At 39.4% G+C, this 19,298-nt stretch overlaps 1 protein-coding gene across 2 annotated transcripts in view; it reads left to right on the top strand.

Annotated features, from left to right (window-relative positions):
* Window positions 1–19,298, top strand: part of man1a1 (mannosidase, alpha, class 1A, member 1) — a 340,636-nt gene that overhangs the window by 290,172 nt on the left and 31,166 nt on the right. For both annotated transcript variants that reach the window (XM_052025482.1, XM_052025483.1), the window contains exon 6: window positions 18,736–18,859. In XM_052025482.1, the coding sequence (XP_051881442.1) occupies window positions 18,736–18,859 (124 nt within the window). The remainder of the gene's footprint in view (window positions 1–18,735; window positions 18,860–19,298) is intronic.

The following is a 19,298-nucleotide window of genomic DNA, read 5'->3' as shown; positions in this document are numbered from 1 at the left end:
TGCAGGTCCCTCACTGGCATCATTCACCTCAGAACTCACAGAACTTAGTAAAGCAAGTTGTCCTCAAACATGAGGAACTGCTGAGTAACAATGCACAGGTGGGCCACCCTGGGTAAGGATTGCAAATTTCCCCCGCTTAATGACATTGGTGAACCAAATAGGTTATTATGACTACTCAATGGATTTTGTGGTCTATAAATAAATTTAGAGTCTTTTTTTAATCTTAGATCAGAGCCTGAATTTAAGATAAGATAAGATATCTTTATTAGTCACATGTACATCAAAACACACAATGAAATACATCTTTTTGCGTAGTGTTCTGGGGGCAGCCCACAAATGTCGCCACGCTTCCGGCGCCAACATAGCATGCCCACAGCTTCCTAACCTGTACGCCTTTGGAATGTGGGAGGAAACCGGAGCACCTGGAAGAAACCCATGCAGACACGAGGAGAACGTACAAACTCCTTACAGACAGTGGCCAGATTTGAACCCGGGTCGCTGGTGCTGTAAAGCGTTACACATACCGCTGCACTACCATGCCATTACAGCTGGCTTGGTGGCCTTTTAACTTGAGTATCTGCATTATTATTTCAAACCACTGGATTTCAACAACTGTTCCACCCAAAAACCTCAAAAAGCTACTCTGGTTGTCTGCTTGGCTCTGAAGATTTGCTCCATTTTGCTTTTTTGAAAATGCTTGCTCTTACTTTGTTTCATTCTGGCCTGTTTCTCACTTCCCAATATGGATTCTGCTTTTTTACATTCACATTTATTTTCTAGTGTGAAAGTATCTATTTCTAGTCATTGAAGAAAAGAAGCAGTCATTACGAAAATGCGTGTGTATTTCTGAAATGTGCATGTAATGTCCAGATTTACATCTGTTTTTCAATTTATTTGTTGCTCTGCTTATTTGCTAGACCAACACAAAGCAGATACCACACAACTGGAAACAGGAACTAAGCATATAATACGTATGATTTGTATACATGAATAATATAAATATATACACATGAATGTTTACATATTTTTAAAATCAGTAAATAAATATGTAACATGAGTGAGATATTTGGGTAAAAGATTTGATTATGACAGGAAACAGTAAGAATTAGCAGAGCAAGAATAAAGTGAGTCATTTTGTGTTGGAAAGCTCTGAGTAGTGGGAGCTGCAGGGAATTGGATCTATGTTAATAATTTGAATGAGGAGATTAAGTATGATAAATTCAAAGCTGGGTGGCGGTGTGGACCTTAGGATACAGAGGCTTCCAGGGCACATTGACAGTCTAAGTGAGTGAGGGCATGGCAGTTGGAATATAATGTGGAAAGAAAATGAGATTATCCAGTTTGGGAGAAAAAATAGAAACATGAGTACAGCAAGTAAATGATGTGTTGGCTTATTTATCAAGAGGTTTTGAGTATTAAAGTAAGGGTTTTTGCTGCAATTATGTAGGCCTGTGGTGAGAATGTAACTGAAATATTGTGTACATGACTGGTCTTCCTACCTAAAGAAGGATATACTTGCAATAGAAAGGGTGCAGCAAAGGTTCATTAGATTGATTTCTGGGTTGGGAGGGGGTTAGTCAAAAGAGGAGAGATTAAACTGACTACACTACAAGAATCAGAAGTATATTCACCACAAAGGTCAATAGACATTAAAGCATTGAAAGGATATGGCATGTGTGAGAAAGGTGTGCCAAAACAAATGATCAGCCATGATGTTACTGAATAGTAGAATAGCCACAATGGGTTGAATGGCCTGCTCCCGTTCTTATTTCTTATCTTCTTAATAGTTTGCTGTGGGGTTGATGTTGATTACCAGTTATATTCTTGTTCATATTTAAGCATTTCAAGATGAGCATAAGAATTTGTTCTTAAAGTACTTGCATTATCTGGGACCAGTTTTGTACTTAATATAGAAAATGGCAGTATATTCATGATAGTTCTTCACAAAAAGATGTTGCAAACATCAAATGTGGTCTTGATTATCTCATTTGTAAGCAGAAGGCATCACCTCATTGCTAGTGTGGTAGAACATTTATTCAACACGTTTGTCTAAAATCATAACTGTTTAAGCCATATTACATTCACACAAGTCTAAGTGGATTAAACATTGTATCAGAATGGAACACCATTAGTATCCGCTCATGCAAAATCTAGTAATTTTACTATTTACAAATAAACAGAACTATTGTACATCTCACAAATGTAAAGCAGATGTACAAATGGTGACTTGTGATGCTTGAGCTACAAAAATATTTGGGGAATTAGAATGAAGCCTGGAACATGATAATAAGTGTTCCCTATGTTGTTCTAGTATTTGTTGATGATATATGAATCAATTCCTGGAGGATATGGTCCAGAACCATGAGTTATCCTGAACAAAGAAACATTGTTTGTTAGGGGGGAAGAAACAAGTGTCTTAATATCTTGGGAGCATTGAGCAGATTTGTAAGGAGTTCAGTTGGCCTGCAAGTATAAATTGATTAGGCATAGCACAGTCTTCCAAGGAACTGAAACAGCACATCTGTTCACTGCCATTTGGTTTGGACAAGTGAAGGAGACCCTTCACCCACATCTGCAGCATGTTGCCATTTGTATATAAAGGTGCTGATGTCTGCTACAGCTCTAGTTGCCCCAATGAAAAACATTTTTAAACATTGTATAAATTTAAAAACATTTAATACATTCAGTCATGGTTGCTTTTGGTTTGACATTATGACTCTGCCTCCTAAATTCTCATTTTGGACCAAGGTCTTGTCTACGTGCACTGTTTTTTACCTGGTGCAATATTGACAACATTTCTTGTTTCAGGCTTCAATTCCCACACATTTTTGTAGCTCAAGCGTCACAACTCACAATGCATTACCTTGCTTTACATTTCTGAGATTACATACATTTACCAGATAATTGCATTTATTTTTAATTTCTAAAATCACTAGCCATTCTGTGAGCAAATACGAATGGTGTTCCATTCTGATACAATGTTTAATCCAATTAGACTTGTTGGATGTAATATGACTTAATTAGTTATGATTATAGGGGGAAATAAGTGCATTAATTAAATAAATATTCTTATACACCAGTGTTAGTTCGGAAGCCTAATATCTGGGGCTCATCATAGCTCAATATTGGTTTATTGTCTGTTGCCATTGCACAAGATGACAGGGTCGATAAACATCAAATTGCATATTTAGTTCCCATAATATTTAGAATTACGTTTAATGGTTTGTGAAAATATTTGATTACTTTTAAATTTTGTTGGATTTTTTTCTGAATATGTCTTTCGTATCAAAGCAGGACAAAATTGGCTACTTTTGAAAGTAACAATACGTTTTTAATTTTTTTGCAACATACAAATAAAGAGTTATCATGTGTTCATTTTCCAACAGTTCAACGTCTTGTGAAAATTTGGTATTCCATTACTGCTCCTGAAGCAATTGCCATGCTTTAACCTTTCTCAATTGTATAACATTGCCAACTTGTGTGACCTTTTCAAAGGATCGAAAATCTTGACCTTTTGGAGATTATTTGTGGTACTGTCTAATTCATCCTACGTTGGTTGCACTGTGATGTTCACTGAAGTCCATGAACGTGCATTACCGTGCACTGTGTGCACATACTGTTCACAGCTCTGATTTATATGGTGCCCAACAATAAGTGATATATCATAGATGCTACAAATATGAAGAAAATAAAAAAAACAAAATACATTGGAGGCACTCAGCAGATGAGGCGGGAATTGTTGCAGAACGAAGTACTCTTTGACCTTTACCATAGCCTTGGAGATGGATAGGAGCAGACAATATGGGAAAGTATTTAATTGGGGGAGGGGGAATTATCATGCTATTAGGCAGGAACTTGGGAGTGTAAATTGGGAACACATGTTCTTGTGGAAGTGCACAACAGAAATGTGGAGGTGGTTTAGGAAGTACTTACATGGAGTTCTGGATAGGTTTGTTCCATTGAGGCAGGGTAAAGATGGTAGAGTGAAGGAACCATGGTTAACAAGAGACAGGATATCCTGTCAAGAGGAAGAAAGAAGCTTACCTAAGGTTTAGAAAGCAAGGATCAGACAGGGCTCTGGAGAGTTACAAAGTAGCCAGGAGGAAGCTTAAGAATGGAGAGCTAGAAGGGGGCATCAGAAGGCCTTGGTGAGGATAGGTTGAGCGAGATAGGGCTTTTCTCTTTGGAGAGGAGGAGGATGAGTGGTGACTTATTAGAGGTGTACAAGATGATAAGAGGCATAGATCGAGTGGACAGTCAAAGACTTTTTCCCAGGGTGACAATGACTAACACGAGGGGGCATAATTTTAAGGTGATTGGAGGAAGGTATAAGGGAGATGTCAGGGGTAAGTTTTTTACACAGAGAGTGGTGGGTGCATGGAACGCACTGCCTGCAAAGGTTGTGGGGGCAGATATATTAGGGACATTTAAGAGACTCTAAGATAGACACATGAATGATAGAAAAATAGGTGGCTATGTGGGAGGGAAGGGTTAGATAGATCTTAGAGCAGGATAAAATGTCGACACAACATTGTGGGCCAAAGGGCCTGTACTGTGCTGCAGTGTTCTGTAGTGAGTAGGATTAAGGAAAACCCCAAGGTGTTCTACACGTATGTGAAGAATAGGAGGATGACTAGAGTGAGGGTTAGGACCTATCAGGGATAAAATAGGAAATATGTGCCTGGAGTCAGAAGAAGTAGGGGAGGTCCTTAATGAATGCTTTGCTTCAGTATTCACCAGTGAGCGAGACCCTGACGTTTGTGAGGGTGGCACACAACAGGCTGATGCACTAGAGCATGTCAACGTGTGGAAAGAGAGTATGCTGGAACTTTTGAAAAACATTAGGATAGATAAATCACCAGGGCCGGACGGGATATATCCAAGGTTATTATGGGAAGCAAGGGAGGAGATTGCTGCACCTTTGGTGATGACCTTTGCGTCCTCACTGCCCACAGGAGTAGTGCCAGATGATTGGAGGGTGGCAAATGTTATTCCTTTGTTCAAGAAAGGGAGTAGGGATAACCCTGGGAATTACAGACCAGTGAGTCTTACTTCAGTGGTGGGCAAGTTACTGGAGAAGATTCTAAGAGACAGGATTTATGGGCATTTGGAGAAGCATAGGCTGATTAGGGACAGTCAGCATGGCTTTGTGAGGGGAAGGTTGTGCCTCACAAGCCTGATTGAATTCTTTGAGAATGTGACAAAGCACATTGATGAAGGTAGAGCAGTGGATGTGGTGTACATGGATTTTAGTAAAGTGTTTGATAAGGTTCCTCATGGAAGGAAAGTCAGAAAGCATGGGATCCAGGGAAACTTGGCTGTGTGGATTCAGAATTGGTTTGCCCATAGAAGACAGAGGGTGGTTGTAGACAGAGCGTATTCTGCCTGGAGGTCAATGACCAGTGGTGTTCTGCAGGGATCTGTTCTGGGACCCCTGCTCTTTGTGATCTTTATAAATGACTTGGATGAGGATGTGGAAGGGTGGGTTAGTAAGTTTGTAGATGACACCAAGGTTGGTGGTGTTGTGGATAGTGTAGAAGGTTGCTGTAGATTACAACAGGACATTGATAGGATGCAAAGTTGGGCTGACAAGTGGCAGATGGAGTTCAACCAGGATATGTGTGAAGTGATGCACTTTGGAAGATCGAATTTGAGGGCAGAATACTAGGTTATATGGCTGGACTTTTAGCAGTGTGGAGGAACAGAGGGATCTTGATGTCCACGTCCATAGATCCCTCAAGGTTGCCACACAGGTTGATAGGATTGTTAAGAAGGTGTATGGTGTGTTGGCCTTCATTAGTCAGGGTATTGAGTTCAAGAGCCGTGAGGTAATGTAGCTCTATAAAATTCTGATTAGACCACACTTGGAGTATTATGTTCGGTTCTGGTCGCCTCATTATAGGAAGGATGTGGAAGCTTTAGAGAGGGTGCAGAGGAGATTTACCAGGATGCTGCCTGGATTGGAGAGCATGTCTTATGAGGATAGGTTAAGCAAGCTCGGGCTTTTCTCTTTGGAGCGAAGGAGGATGAGAGGTGACTATAGAGGTGTACAAGATGATAAGAGACATAGATCGAGTGGACAGTCAGAGACTTTTTCACAGGGTGGGAATGGCTAACATGAGAGGGCATAATTTTAAGGTGATTGGAGGAAGTTACGGGGGATGTCAGAGATAAGTGTTTTACACAGAGAGTGGTGGGTGCGTGGAATGCACTGCCTGCAGAGGTTGTGGGGGCAGATACATTAGGGACATTTAAGAGACTCTTAGATAGGCACATGAATGATAGAGAAATGGAGGGCTATGTTGGAGGGAAGGGTTAGATAGATATTAGAGCAGGATAAAATGTCGGCCCACATGTTCTGTGTTCTAAATTAACAGGGAGTAGGCCTTTTGGCCTCTCAGGCCTGTTCCACTATTTAGTATCTTAGCTCCACTACTGGTTTTGGAAACATAATCCTTAATGATCTTTTCTAGCAAAACTCTCATCAACCTCAGCTTTGAAATTTTAAGTTGACCCAGCCTCAACAGTTTTGAGGTTGACAGAGTGTTCCAAATTTCCACTACTATTTGTGTAAAAAAAAAAATTGCTTCCTAATGGCATCTCTAATGGCATGGTGTATCGTTAAAGTCACGCTTCCACACCAGTGGAAATCATTTTTCACTATCCTATCAAATCCTTTCATCGTCTTCAGCATCTCAATTACATTGCCCTTAACCTTCTATACTCAAGACTGTAGAATTCTGGACTTTGCAAACTGTTGTCAGCATTTAAACCTTTTAACCTTACTATCATTCTGGTGAATTTATGCTGAATACAGTCTAAGGCTAGTATCTCTTTCCTGTTACTGATCATTCAGAACTGAGCATAATATTCTTAACAGAGCGTAACCAGAGTTTTATATAACTGTAACTTTCACCCCTTGGTATTCTTTCCTCCCCACCCCACCATCTATACTCTTTGAGAATAAGATCAACGTTCTATTAATATTTTAAATGTTGTACATGTCCATTAGCTTTTATTTCCTTATGCACATGGAACCCTAAATCTTTTCATTTATCCATTGCTTCCAACTTACCAAAAGTATTTTCAATGTGATTTTTTTTTAGATCCAAAGTGGATGATTTGCATTTCCCCATATTGATCTTCATTGGCCAGAATCTACTCACTCAGTTAATCTGTCACTGTCCTTGGCAACTTTATTTGCTGTGTCACTGAACTTATTGCCACCGGCAACCCTGAATATATCGCTCACTGTTCCTCCATCATTTATAAGCAATTTATAAATCTAGTGAAAGGCTGAAGCCTCGATACAGATCCCTGGAGGGCATCACTAGTCACATCCTGACAATTAGAGTATATACTGTTACCCATATGTTCTGTTTCCTATCCCGTAATCAATTCCAGACCCAAGGCAATAAATTACCCATAATCCATGTGCTTTTATTTTTCTCAATATCCTCCTATGTGTAACTATATTGAAAACCTTTGGGGAGTTGTGCAAGTGATATCCAGGTACTGTGTTTTTTGTTACCATGTTAGTTATCTTCTCAAAATATTCAACTAAATTCATCAGATACTTTATAAATCCTGATGAATGGACATTGACCTGGAATATTGAATATTTATTTCAGACTTGCAGAATCCACAGAATTTTGTTTTTACCCCCTTTACAAATCCATGTTGACCCCCTCTGATCAGCTCATATTATTCCATTCGCTTAGTTTCTCTGTCTCTGATAACTCATTCTAGTAACTTTACCATAAATGACATTAAGCTAATAAATTTTATTTACAGCGTGGTAACAGGCCCTTCCGGCCCAACGAGTCCGCACCACCCATTTTAAACCCAAATTAACCTACCCGTACGTCTTTGCAATGTGGGAGGAAACCGGAGCACCTGGAGGAAACCCACGCAGACACGGGAGAACGTACAATCTCCTTACAGACAACGACAGGAATTGAACCCCAATCGTTGGTGCTGTAATAGTGTCACGCTAGGCTTTCCTTAAATCATAAAGTAAGTTGGCAGAAATGCCAATGTGAAGTGACAGTTTTTGAATAGATTAGTTTTGGATGTTCTCCACTTGAGCAGCCACAATTTCATCATCTTTTAAAGACTTTGGGTGGAAATCCTCAACCCTATCTACCCTTACTTTCATTAGCTTCTCCATCATCAAAATATGAATCGCGATATTTCAGATATGAAGCCTTCCTCAGCTTTCCCCCACCTCCAAGCATGGTAGCAAGACAAGACCCCAGTCAAAGAAGTTTGTGCTGAGTGGCACTGAATTCTTGTGGCTGACACAATGCTCATTACAGAACTAAGTTCAGACCACCTTTCAAGAAATACAAAGATGTAGTTATGAAGTGAACTAAGCATAGCTAAGGTCGTATGTTAGGTCCTTTTTTTATTTTTTAAAAAGCATTTTTGGGTGACTTTTCCCTTCCCCACCCCTCACCCACAAATTAAAACTGTGTTGACAGTGAGTGTCGTAGGTGTGAAATTCAAAACCACCAAAATAAATGCTTGCATCAGGCTTTTTATGTTATAAGTATGTAGATTGGGAATAATATTTGAGAATGTTTAAACTGAATTGAACATTAAAATTAGGTGTGAAATGCTTATTTTCATAATTCCTAACAAAAAAAATTCAAAATAAAGGTCAGTGATAGGCATTATCTTTTGCAGAATACACCTGGATACTAGTTCCATTGCAAATGTAAGTGATTTTGTTGCATTGAAGGTATGCTTCTGCTGCTGAAATGATATAAAACAGAAGGATAAACAAAGTTCCAGTCTACTCCACCTGACTACAATATACATCAGGCTTGAATGATAATCCACTACCTACTGGGATCTGGATATTTATATGGCCAGGGTCAGGGGATAAAAGCAGACGATGCTAATTGGGAATTAGGTGGAATATTAAAGGCTGCATATATTGATTAACCCTAAAACCTGTTGGAGTGGGGGTGATTTGGCCAATCAAACTTGGTGACCACATCACTGCAAATGACTGAGAGTGATTTTATGAACAAAATTTATATGTACTACCCCTCACTCACTGCATTTTCTAGCCTGTTTTTAATGGGAGAATTTGCTTTTGTTTCCTCTACTCTTTAAATACGTTTTCTGAGTGAATAAGGTACAGTAGATAGTTTGCTGTGAATCATAGGCCCCATCGCTAGCTCATTATCTATGAATACTGCAATTGTGAGTTGTGATACAGTGATCTGTGAAAAAGACCAGATAAACTGTGGATTTAAAAGAAGGTCTGATTGAGATATTTAAAATATTATAATAAATGACACTGTAGATAAGGAAGAAATATTTTGTTTGGTGCTTAACAATTGGAAAGCTGTGGATTTAATCTTAACTTCAAGTTTATCAACTTTATAGCAATGCAAGGAATAACCTCCAAACATGGTACACTCTGGCGCCGAGGATCACGGATGCAGAGTTTAAAAGGCAGCAATGCCCGGAAGGTACATGTTATTGATGAATGTGGAGAGATAAACATCAGGAATTGAGATCAGAGCTGGAACTGCCATCGCCATCAAAAGATGATGGAGCAGGAACAATAAGAGAAATGAGCTGCTTCATTTCCTATGTACTTTAGCCATGACCTGTCCGTTCATTGCTGCAGAAATTGACAGAGCCCTCATCTTTCACAGGCGATAGTGTTTTTTCACCACTTGCTCTCCTCCTTCCCTAAGATACTGGTTCCATCCATGAAAGTAATAGGTGCAGCTGGAATTAAATTCTATCTTTTTGCATGAAAGTCATCCTGGTTTACAGAGCAGAGAATCATAGAAAATTACGGTATGGAAGATGACCATTTAATCTATCATATCAAAGCTCATCAAAAAAAGCATCTATTTAGACAGTTCCTTTGTCAAAACTCTCAGACTCGCCATGCTTTAGGTGAAAAAATACTTTCACCATTTATCTTAAATCTATTGGAGCTAGATTAGAGTGTGGCCAGTGGAAAGTGTTTGCTTAGAGAAAGATGTCTGACAGCAAGGCTGAAGTGTCAAAATTGCCTTATTAATTTTTGGGTAGAATGAGAGAAGGCTGATGTCAGAGGATCAACAGGTGAGGAATTTGAGGACATGGATTTGAAATGCAGTATATTAGTTTACAGAGATGTACTGTGGATCAATGTAGACAGAGTGACAAGTGACTGAACTGTGTACAGTGCAGGATTCGTGTATCTGGGTCTTTAATAAGTTGAAGTTTAGAAAGGGTGGATGATTGGAGACCTTTTACAGGACTTTGTCAACTACAGACTTCATTTGAACCAAAAACAGAGCTCTGAGCTTTTCCATGTTCGGTACTTCATAATGAAACTGAGGAGTTCAATATTTTTGTGGTATTCAGGTGGCATTGATTTGCTCTCTATAGTAAATCAGTATGGTCTTGGTGTCAATTTAAAAGATCTTTGAGCATATTAAATATGGAGAGCTGGTTTACTGTGCATAGCATTTTGGGGCTGCAACAAATACAACTCTTCAGCGCTGAGCCATCGAAACATTTGATGGCCTTCCACACATGACACATTAACGTGCCTATACAGACACCAAACAATTTTTAGGCCTTTGCTTTTATTTATCATTACTACTTGGACTTATGTAGATCGTTGTCAGGTTCTAAAAATGCCCTGATCCACATCATCTTTATCGAGGTTATGTAAACAGAGGTGGAAAAGGATCGTGAACATCCAAGGGGACAAAAGCTTCAGGTCTCATCTTTGACAATGCAGTGTTTCTTATTGATCCTGGATTAGATTAGTGCTGAAGCTCTGAAGTGAGGCTTCAACCTGTGATTTACTGACACTCGTTTGAGACTGCTACCAAATGAGCAGACTTTCAAACCCCTTTTAAGATCTTGTCCAGTACAACCATATACTCTGTAGTCAGTCCCTTTTTTTAAAAGTCAAACCTAATATTTTTTGTGAAATTATAGGGTTATATAAATACAAGACAATCCAATGATTAAATAATAATTTACTTGCTGAAAATTTGAATGATGGTTTCTTAAATATTTGCATGTTTTATATAAGCATAGAATTATGTGGAAGTCACAGCATGGGCACAGTCCCAACCATCAATGTCAGTGTTTATCTTTCACATAAGTAAATTAACTCTAATCACATGAGCATACTCTATTGCCATTTCTCTTCAACCCTTTTTCTTTCATCCACCTTTTCAATCAAATGTTGATTATTTCTGGATCAAGTGATCACTGTGTAAACTCTGCTGCTTAGCTAATTCCTAATAATACGTACATCCTTTTGAGTTTGTTCATTTCTTCAATAATGCATCCACTTTCACATTGTAAGCAATTTATAATCCATCCTCGTCAAAAATGAGTGATATATCAATTTCAGCACCCTCTGTGCTAAGTTAGTAGAGTTTCAGTTAGTTCATCAAATACCTTGGACAGCAGTTTTTTTTTGCCTGAATTATGTAAATACAAGAGAAAAAGAATGAGCTTTAATGTAGACAACACATTTGAAGACATAATATCTAATTAATTACATTTACAAGTGAATCCTCTCTGGCTGTGTATAGCTATGAATTTTAGCACAATAAAATCTCACAAACATCATGGCCAGTTGATCTACGAGCTGAGAGAATGATTATGACCTCAGCATTGGGAGAATTCCATGCTTCCTTCCAGATCATATCATTGAATCCACCTGAATAAGAGAACAGACAGATAGAATTTTTGTTTATTGTTTTATTGAAATACTCTTTAACTTTGATAGAACATCCAATCTGTACTTCATTGAAGTGTCAGCATAAATTATGTTTTAAGTCCTTCTGTGCAGCTTTATCCTACAAGCCTCTGGCTTAGAAGTGAAAGTACTGAACCAAGTTCACACAGTTAATACAAGCTACTTTCCACTTAAAATGTAGTATAAATGTAGGATTTGTTTGCTATCTATGTAAAGTTTACATTTTCTTTCATGTGTTTCTTCTGTGCCCCAATTTCTTCTCTCATTCCACAGATGTACCGGTACATAAATTGGCTACAGAAAATTTCTCCTTAATTAGGCTAATGGCAAAAAAGATTTGATGGGCATGTGAGAGAGAATAAGTAGCAGGACAACAGGGGAAAAGAGAATGGGAATGGGGCTGATGGGAGCCAGAATAGACCCTATGGGCTGAGTGAACTGTGCTACAATGTGTAAGTAATAATGAACATATAGCTCAGAACAGTCCACTGGTAGGATGGATGATCAAAGATTACAGTGCAGAGGAGTCCTCAACATTGACAGTGTACCCAGTGGTCTTGTTGCTTCCAATCAAATGCAGAGAAGCCTCCTGCTGATTACCAGCCACTGCCCATCCTCAGCTGATGAATGAAAACTAATGCAGGTGTAGAGTCATTAAAAAATACAGCATGGAACTAGTCCCTTCAGCCCACTGCATCCATGCCAACCATCATTCACCATATTCACACTAACCATACCCTAACCCATTCTTCCTTCCCCCCCCCCCATTCTCATCAATTCTCCCATGTTGAATAACTCCTGGAAGGAGCAGGGGGTGGAAAGGATGAAAGAAATCCTGTTCTCAGGATGGGGGACTTCAACATCTATCCCCAAGAGCGGTGTAGTTGCACTGTCACTTACTTAATTAGCTGAATCCTGAAGGCCATGTCTGCCAGGCTGGGTCTGCAGCTCCTGGTGAGGGAATCAACACAAGGGAAAAACCTACTTGGCCTCCTCCCCATGAAGACTGAGGGGTGATACAACAGAGCTTTTTAAAATGATGTAACTTTTTGACAGAGTGGGTAGAGGGAGAATGTTTTTGCTTGTCTTGTGAGAAAGAACATAACTAGAGGTCAACAGTTTGATTGTCACAGGAAATCAGATGAGAATTCAGAAGCATATTCCTCCATCAAAGAGTGGTGAGAATGTGGAACTCATTTCTCTGGGAGTGATTGAAGCAAATGGTACACACGCATAGGAAGGAAAAGGAAATAGAAGACAATGCTGATAGAGTTAGATGAGGAAGGATAAGAGAAGTTCAAATGGGGCATAAATGTCAGCATGGGTTGAACAGCCTGTTTTTATGCTGCCTATCCAAACTAATCTAAGCCACCTGTCGCAGATGCCTCTCTCCATTACATTATTTTAGGGGTGACAAATTTTAAGTTCACACTAAGAAATTTGCCATTCATTGTGTGGCATTGCCACAGCACTAAATGAGGAGCCAAGCACAAATGCTTGGGTGAAGCATTTGCAGGTATCTGTAAGATCCCTAAAGGATGCTTCTCTTCATATTCTTCTTATCCTGAAAGCCAGTCTTCAGCCATAATGAATCCCTCTGTGAGATCTCAAGAAACAGATTGGCACATTGTCGCAGCTCATAGAGTTACTGCCTCATGGCTCCAGTAACCCAGGTTCAATCCTGAATTCCAGTGCTGTCTGTATGGAGTTTTCTCTGTGGGTTTCTCTGGGTGTTCTAGCATTCTCCAACATCCTAAGTACAAGTGGCTTGGTAAATTGGCCACTGTAAGTTGCCCCTAGTATATAATTGAGTAGTAGACTCTGGGGAGAGTTGATGGGAATGTGGAGAGAATAAAAATGGGATCAGCATAGTATGTGGGCTCTTGATGGTTGGCACAGATCCATTGGGCTGAAGGGCCTGTTTTCATGCTGTATGACTCTGATTCTATAACATCTCTCTTCCACTCAAACATAAGAAGGTTGCAGTTATAACGCTGAAGATTTGTACTCTGGAACTAGGAGGTCCTCGAACCAAACTGTCATCTATCTGACAGTATGGAAAATTGCATGGGTATGCCCTGTCTTCAAAATGTTGGATGCATCTATTGCTGCCACTTACAATCACATCAGTCTACTCTCAGCAGGCAGCAGAGTAATAGAAAGTACAATTGATGGTGGTATCAAATGGCACTTACTCACCAATAATGCATCAATACATACCTCTTGCCTCCACAAATTTTGCTTGATCCACTGAGTTCTTTCAGCACTTTGTTTTTTGTTCCAGATTCTAGCATCTGCAGTCTCTTTTGTTTTCACATCTGCTCGCTGTTGTTCAGTTGGAGTTCCACCAGGAACATGTAACTTTTTAACTTAAAGTTGAATTAAGAGTTAAGTGAGAGTGATTGTCCTTGATATCAGGGCAGCATTTGACCAAAGGTAGCATTAGAAATCTTAGTAAAATTGAGGTAATGAGAATCTTTGGGAAACCTCTCTACTGGCTGAAGTCACAATTGGGACAAAGAAAGATGGTTGTATTTGTTAGAACTAATTGTCTCAACTCAATGGATGTCATTCATTTCAGTCACAGACATTCCTTAGGGTAATGTCTCTAAGGCCCTACACCATCCATCATCCACTTCACTGGTGATCTTCACTCTTTCATAAAATCAGAGGTAGAGAGGTTTGTTGGTGATTGGACTGTTTGGTTCCATTCATAACTCTTTTGATAGTGAAGCTGTCCACATGCATATTCAGCAAGGCATGGACAACATTCAGGCTTCAGCTGATAAGTGGCAAGTAAGATTTTTGCCACACAAGTACCAGGCAGTGAATAACTCCAATAAAAACAAAGCACTAAAAATACTCAGAGGGTCAGGCAGTATCTGTGGAGAAAGAAACAGTTAACATTTCAGCTCAGTGACCTCTCCACAGAAAAAGTGTATCCATTGACCTGAAAACTCTGCTTTCTCTATACTGATCTGGAGTATTTCCAGCACTTTCCTTTTTTTTTGTCAAATTTCCAGCAACTGCATCTTTGTTATTTTAATTGAACATCTCTAACAAGGGTGAGTACAACCATCCATCCTTAACACTTTATTGCCATTGCCAAATACCCCTTTGCCAACTTCCAAGGAGGGTCATCTTTGATCACGAGTGTTTACAAACAAGCTACATAATAGCTGTTGTTATAAGAGCAGATCAGAGGCATGGTGATGAGTGAATCATCTCCTAACTCAACAAAGCTTTTCCATTATATATCAGATGTGTGCTAGGGTAAACTCAGTTTGTCTGGATGAGCATGGCTCCAAAAGCACTGGAAGCTTAACATCATTCAGAACAAAGCAGTCTGCTTGATTGGCACCACCATTCCTCACTTTGTCCTCGATTAGAATATCAAAGCTACAGTGTGCATCATCTACAAATATACTGCGGCAACTTGCCAAACTTCCTTCACTGCACTTCTGAATCCCAGGATCTTACCTGTCCAGGAAGATGAGTGGTGCTGAATAGTAACAGCACCACCTGCAGTTTCCCCTCTGAGTCTCACATCCTTGCCAGTGATATTCACTTCTCCTGAAAGAATTTGAAAAAAGCAGCGCATCTTGAAAGAATAACCTGTAATTCAAAATGTCCTAAACCACCTGTAAATAAAATAAACCCCACACATCAGGATTAAGAGTGGGAGTAGGCCACTCACCCCAGAAACCCTTTTTGCTATTTACTACAATAATGGTTGGTCTGATTGTCAACCTTATCTACACGTTCCTGTCCACTGACAGTAACCTTTCACACCCTCCTTCTCGCTTGTCAAGAATCTTATCACTCAGCTTTTTTAAAAAAAAATTAAAGGACTCTATCCTTTGAGAAAGAGAGTTCCAAAGAGTCACAACCCACTGGGGAAAAAAGAGTTCTCATCTCTGTGCGAGCCATTTGTTTTTAAATGATGACCCTCTAACCTCAAACTTCCACCGAATTCTTAGATCTCCCTCAAAAGGAAGCAGTCTCTCCACATCCACCAGATCTTTCAGCATCTTGTGTTTCACTCAAGTCCCCTTTCATTCTTCTGAACTCCAGGGGATACAGTTCTGCCTTTCCTCTTAAGGCAGCTCGCTGATTCCAGCTATTAGTATAGTACATCTTGTCTGAACTGCTTCCAATACACTAACATGAGGAAAATTACAAATTAAATAAGGAGAATAATGCTGTACACAGTATGCCTTAGAACATAGAACATTACAGCACAGTTCAGGCCCTTCAGCCCAAAATGTTGTGCTGACAGTATATCCTGCTCTAAGATCTATCTAACCCTTCCCTCCCACATAGCCCTCCATTATTCTATCCTTCATGTGGCTATCTAAGAGTCCTTAAATGTCCCTGATGTATCTGCCCCACAACCTCTGCCAGCAGTGCATTCCACACACCCACCACTCTCTGTGTAAAAGAAAACTTACCCCTGACATCCCCCTTATATATCTTCCTCCAATCACCTTAAAACTATGCACCCTTGTGTTAGCCATTGTCACCCTGGGAAAAAGTCTCTGACTGTCCACTCGATCTATGCCTCTTATCATCTTGTACACCTGTCAAGGCACCTCTCATCCTCCTCTCCAAAGGGAAAAGCCCTAGCTCACTCAACCTCTTCTCATAAGTCATGCTCTCCAATCCAGGCAGCATTCTGGTAAATCTCTTCTGCACCCTCTCTAAAGCTTCCACGTCCTTCCTATTATGAGGCAACCAGAACTGAACACAATACTCCAAGTGTGGTCTAACCAGAGTTCTACAGAGCTGCAACATTACCTCACAGCTCTTGAACTCAATACCCCGACTAATGAAGGCCAACACACCATACGCCTTCTTAACAACCCTATCGACCTGCACGGCAACCTTGAGGGATCTATGGTCTTGGACTCCACACTGCTAAGAGTCCCGCCATTAACCTTGTATTCTGCCTTCAAATTCAATCTCCCGAAGTGTATCACTTCACACTTTTCGGGGTTGAACTCCATCTGCCACCTCTCAGCCCAGCTCTGCATCCTATCAATGTCCTGTTGTAATCTACAGCAACCTTCTACACTATCCACAACAGCACCAACCTTTGTATCATCAGCAAACTTACTAACCCAGCCTTCCACATCCTCATCCAAGTCATTTATAAAACTCACAAAGAGCAGGGGTCCCAGAACAGATCCCTACGGAACACCACTGGTCACCGACCTCCAGGCAGAATACGCTCCATCTACAACCACCCTCTGCCTTACAGTAGGAGTTCAGAAAATTTATTTACTGTACTGCATTTATTAAATTTGTTGGAGTTGGAGATTGAACCCAGGTCATGGGAATTGTAAGGCAGCAGCTCTACCAGCTACGCCTCTGTGTCACCTGTTTCTTGATATCTCACAGAGGGAATCATAATAATTGTTAGAGACAAACAGGTTCTAAGATGCAGAGAAAGAAAGAAGGGCAAGAGAAAATAAAGGGAATGTAGGTTTGAAGACAGGAGAGATTGAAGATTAAAAAAGGATAATAGAGCAAAGTGAAAGAGGATGGTAATAGGACATAAGTTTGTTCAGAAGAAATGGAAATGGAAGAAGCAGAATCTTTATCTGAAATTGTTGAACTCCCATGTTGAGTCCAGAAGACTGCAATCTGATTGATGGGTCACTGAACTAATTGATTTACCAGTTTAAATTTAGAGAATTCTGAATAGACTGATTATTTAGCTGTACCATAAGCCAAGATGCTTTGGACATCTAAACAAGGCTTTGAACATTTCCCTAAATGTGCTCAGTTTATATGATGTTACTTGATACTTAATCATAAAGGGTTAATGAGTACTTATATTAAGATACTGCCTTTCTTTTAACAGCATCATACAAAATATGTTGTTTTTTGAGATGGATTATAAATCAGGAGAGGCAAACCTTTCCAATCAAAAGAGAAAACAGTTTCTTTTATACAGCACATTACATATCACATCCAATGAAATTGAAATTTGAAATTCAGTTACTGTTATTCTGTGGACTAGCCTCATGCAATTTCTGCAAAGAAAATTCTCATGAATGAGAAAAAGAGTCAAAGAGGATGCACCCCATGCTTTATACTATTCCAGGCTGTTTTTCAGACTTCATTGACTTGGTAAAAAAAAATAATCAGGTATGAGCTGAATCTGGACTTTCATCTCACTTTGTATTATGCTGTTTTTTGTTTTTGGCCTTCACCTTGGTTCAGTTTTTCTCTTCAGTTGTAACTGAAGTTCTTTAATAAAAGAAGTTATTCTGTCACAATGCACAGTATATGTTATTGTGTACCACTGACTCATTTCTGGCCTGCTGCAAGACCAGCATTTATATAATCATTCAACAACTCATGAAGTAGGATCCTGGTCATGTTCCATATTGAATTGGGTGATGAGCAAAATCCCAAGACCACATGTCCCATGGGGCCTTCCTACTCAACACATCACTGAATGTTGTGTCCCACATCTCACCATGAGTCTCTCAGTTACCCTTTGCCATTTCCTGCTACTCCTCTGATGGCTGGACACAATAATGCTGCAGCAATCAGCACCAGGCAGCAGCAAGGATTCTTACTCTGGTTCAGCTTATCAGAGAAAGAAAGATATTTTACTGTCAATTTGAATGTAGTGGAAGGTCTGCATTTCGGGAATAGATTTTTCTGTGACTTCTAAGCTGTGGGTTGGTCACTCTAATAATAGAAGCACCCTGAACATTTGCAATAAATAAACAGTAATGATTCATAAAGGTTACTGAGTTTTAAATATTGTGAATTTCATATGCTTTATCACAAATTGCAATTTTTATTTGGTGAAATCATTGCTAATGAATTCAGTTTTGCTCCTGACATTGAAATTTACAGATTATTTTTTGAGTCCTAGCAATTTAAATATTTGACCTATTTAAAATAGTTTAGTTTATGTTTAATAGAAAATGATTTGTCTACATTATGCAACTTGACGACATGGAATGCTTTTACAGCGGAATTGGTCGGAACTGGCCTTGGGCATCAGGAGGTAGCAGTATCTTGGCTGAATTTGGCACCTTGCATCTCGAGTTCATGCATTTAAGTCAACTGTCTGGAAAACCAGTTTTTGCAGAAAAGGTCAGTCACTGTCACATGTGATATAAAACGTATTGCTTACAAACTATTGATTGATTTACAGAATAATTAGTATCTAGGATGGTGAAAAACTTGTTACAAAATAATCATAAAGTTTATAATAAATTCATCATAAGATGAATGTACTAAATGTCAAACAATTTCTCCACAAGTATTTCTCCTGTTAAAAGGATAAAGCAACAAACCTTTTTGAGCTGATCACATTGTGATGTACTGAAAGCACTGTAGGATAGTCTACCTCTTCTTTCTCCTTTGTTTTCCATCTTGCTCTTTCCAGAAGAACCTGGCTTTCATTCAGATTGAATTGTGCACAGTTTTGCTGTGTGTTATCGCCTGTTGTACCACAGCAAATACTTATCCTTCCCCTTCAAAACCTTGCTTTAAGTACATGCAGTGTTGCTTCTTGTCTTCCAGTTTCTCA

This window comes from Pristis pectinata, chromosome 10, assembly GCF_009764475.1.
Source record: "Pristis pectinata isolate sPriPec2 chromosome 10, sPriPec2.1.pri, whole genome shotgun sequence".
NCBI lineage: Eukaryota > Metazoa > Chordata > Chondrichthyes > Rhinopristiformes > Pristidae > Pristis > Pristis pectinata.
Note: the sequence above shows the minus strand (reverse complement) of the source record. Positions and strands in the feature narration are given on the sequence as shown.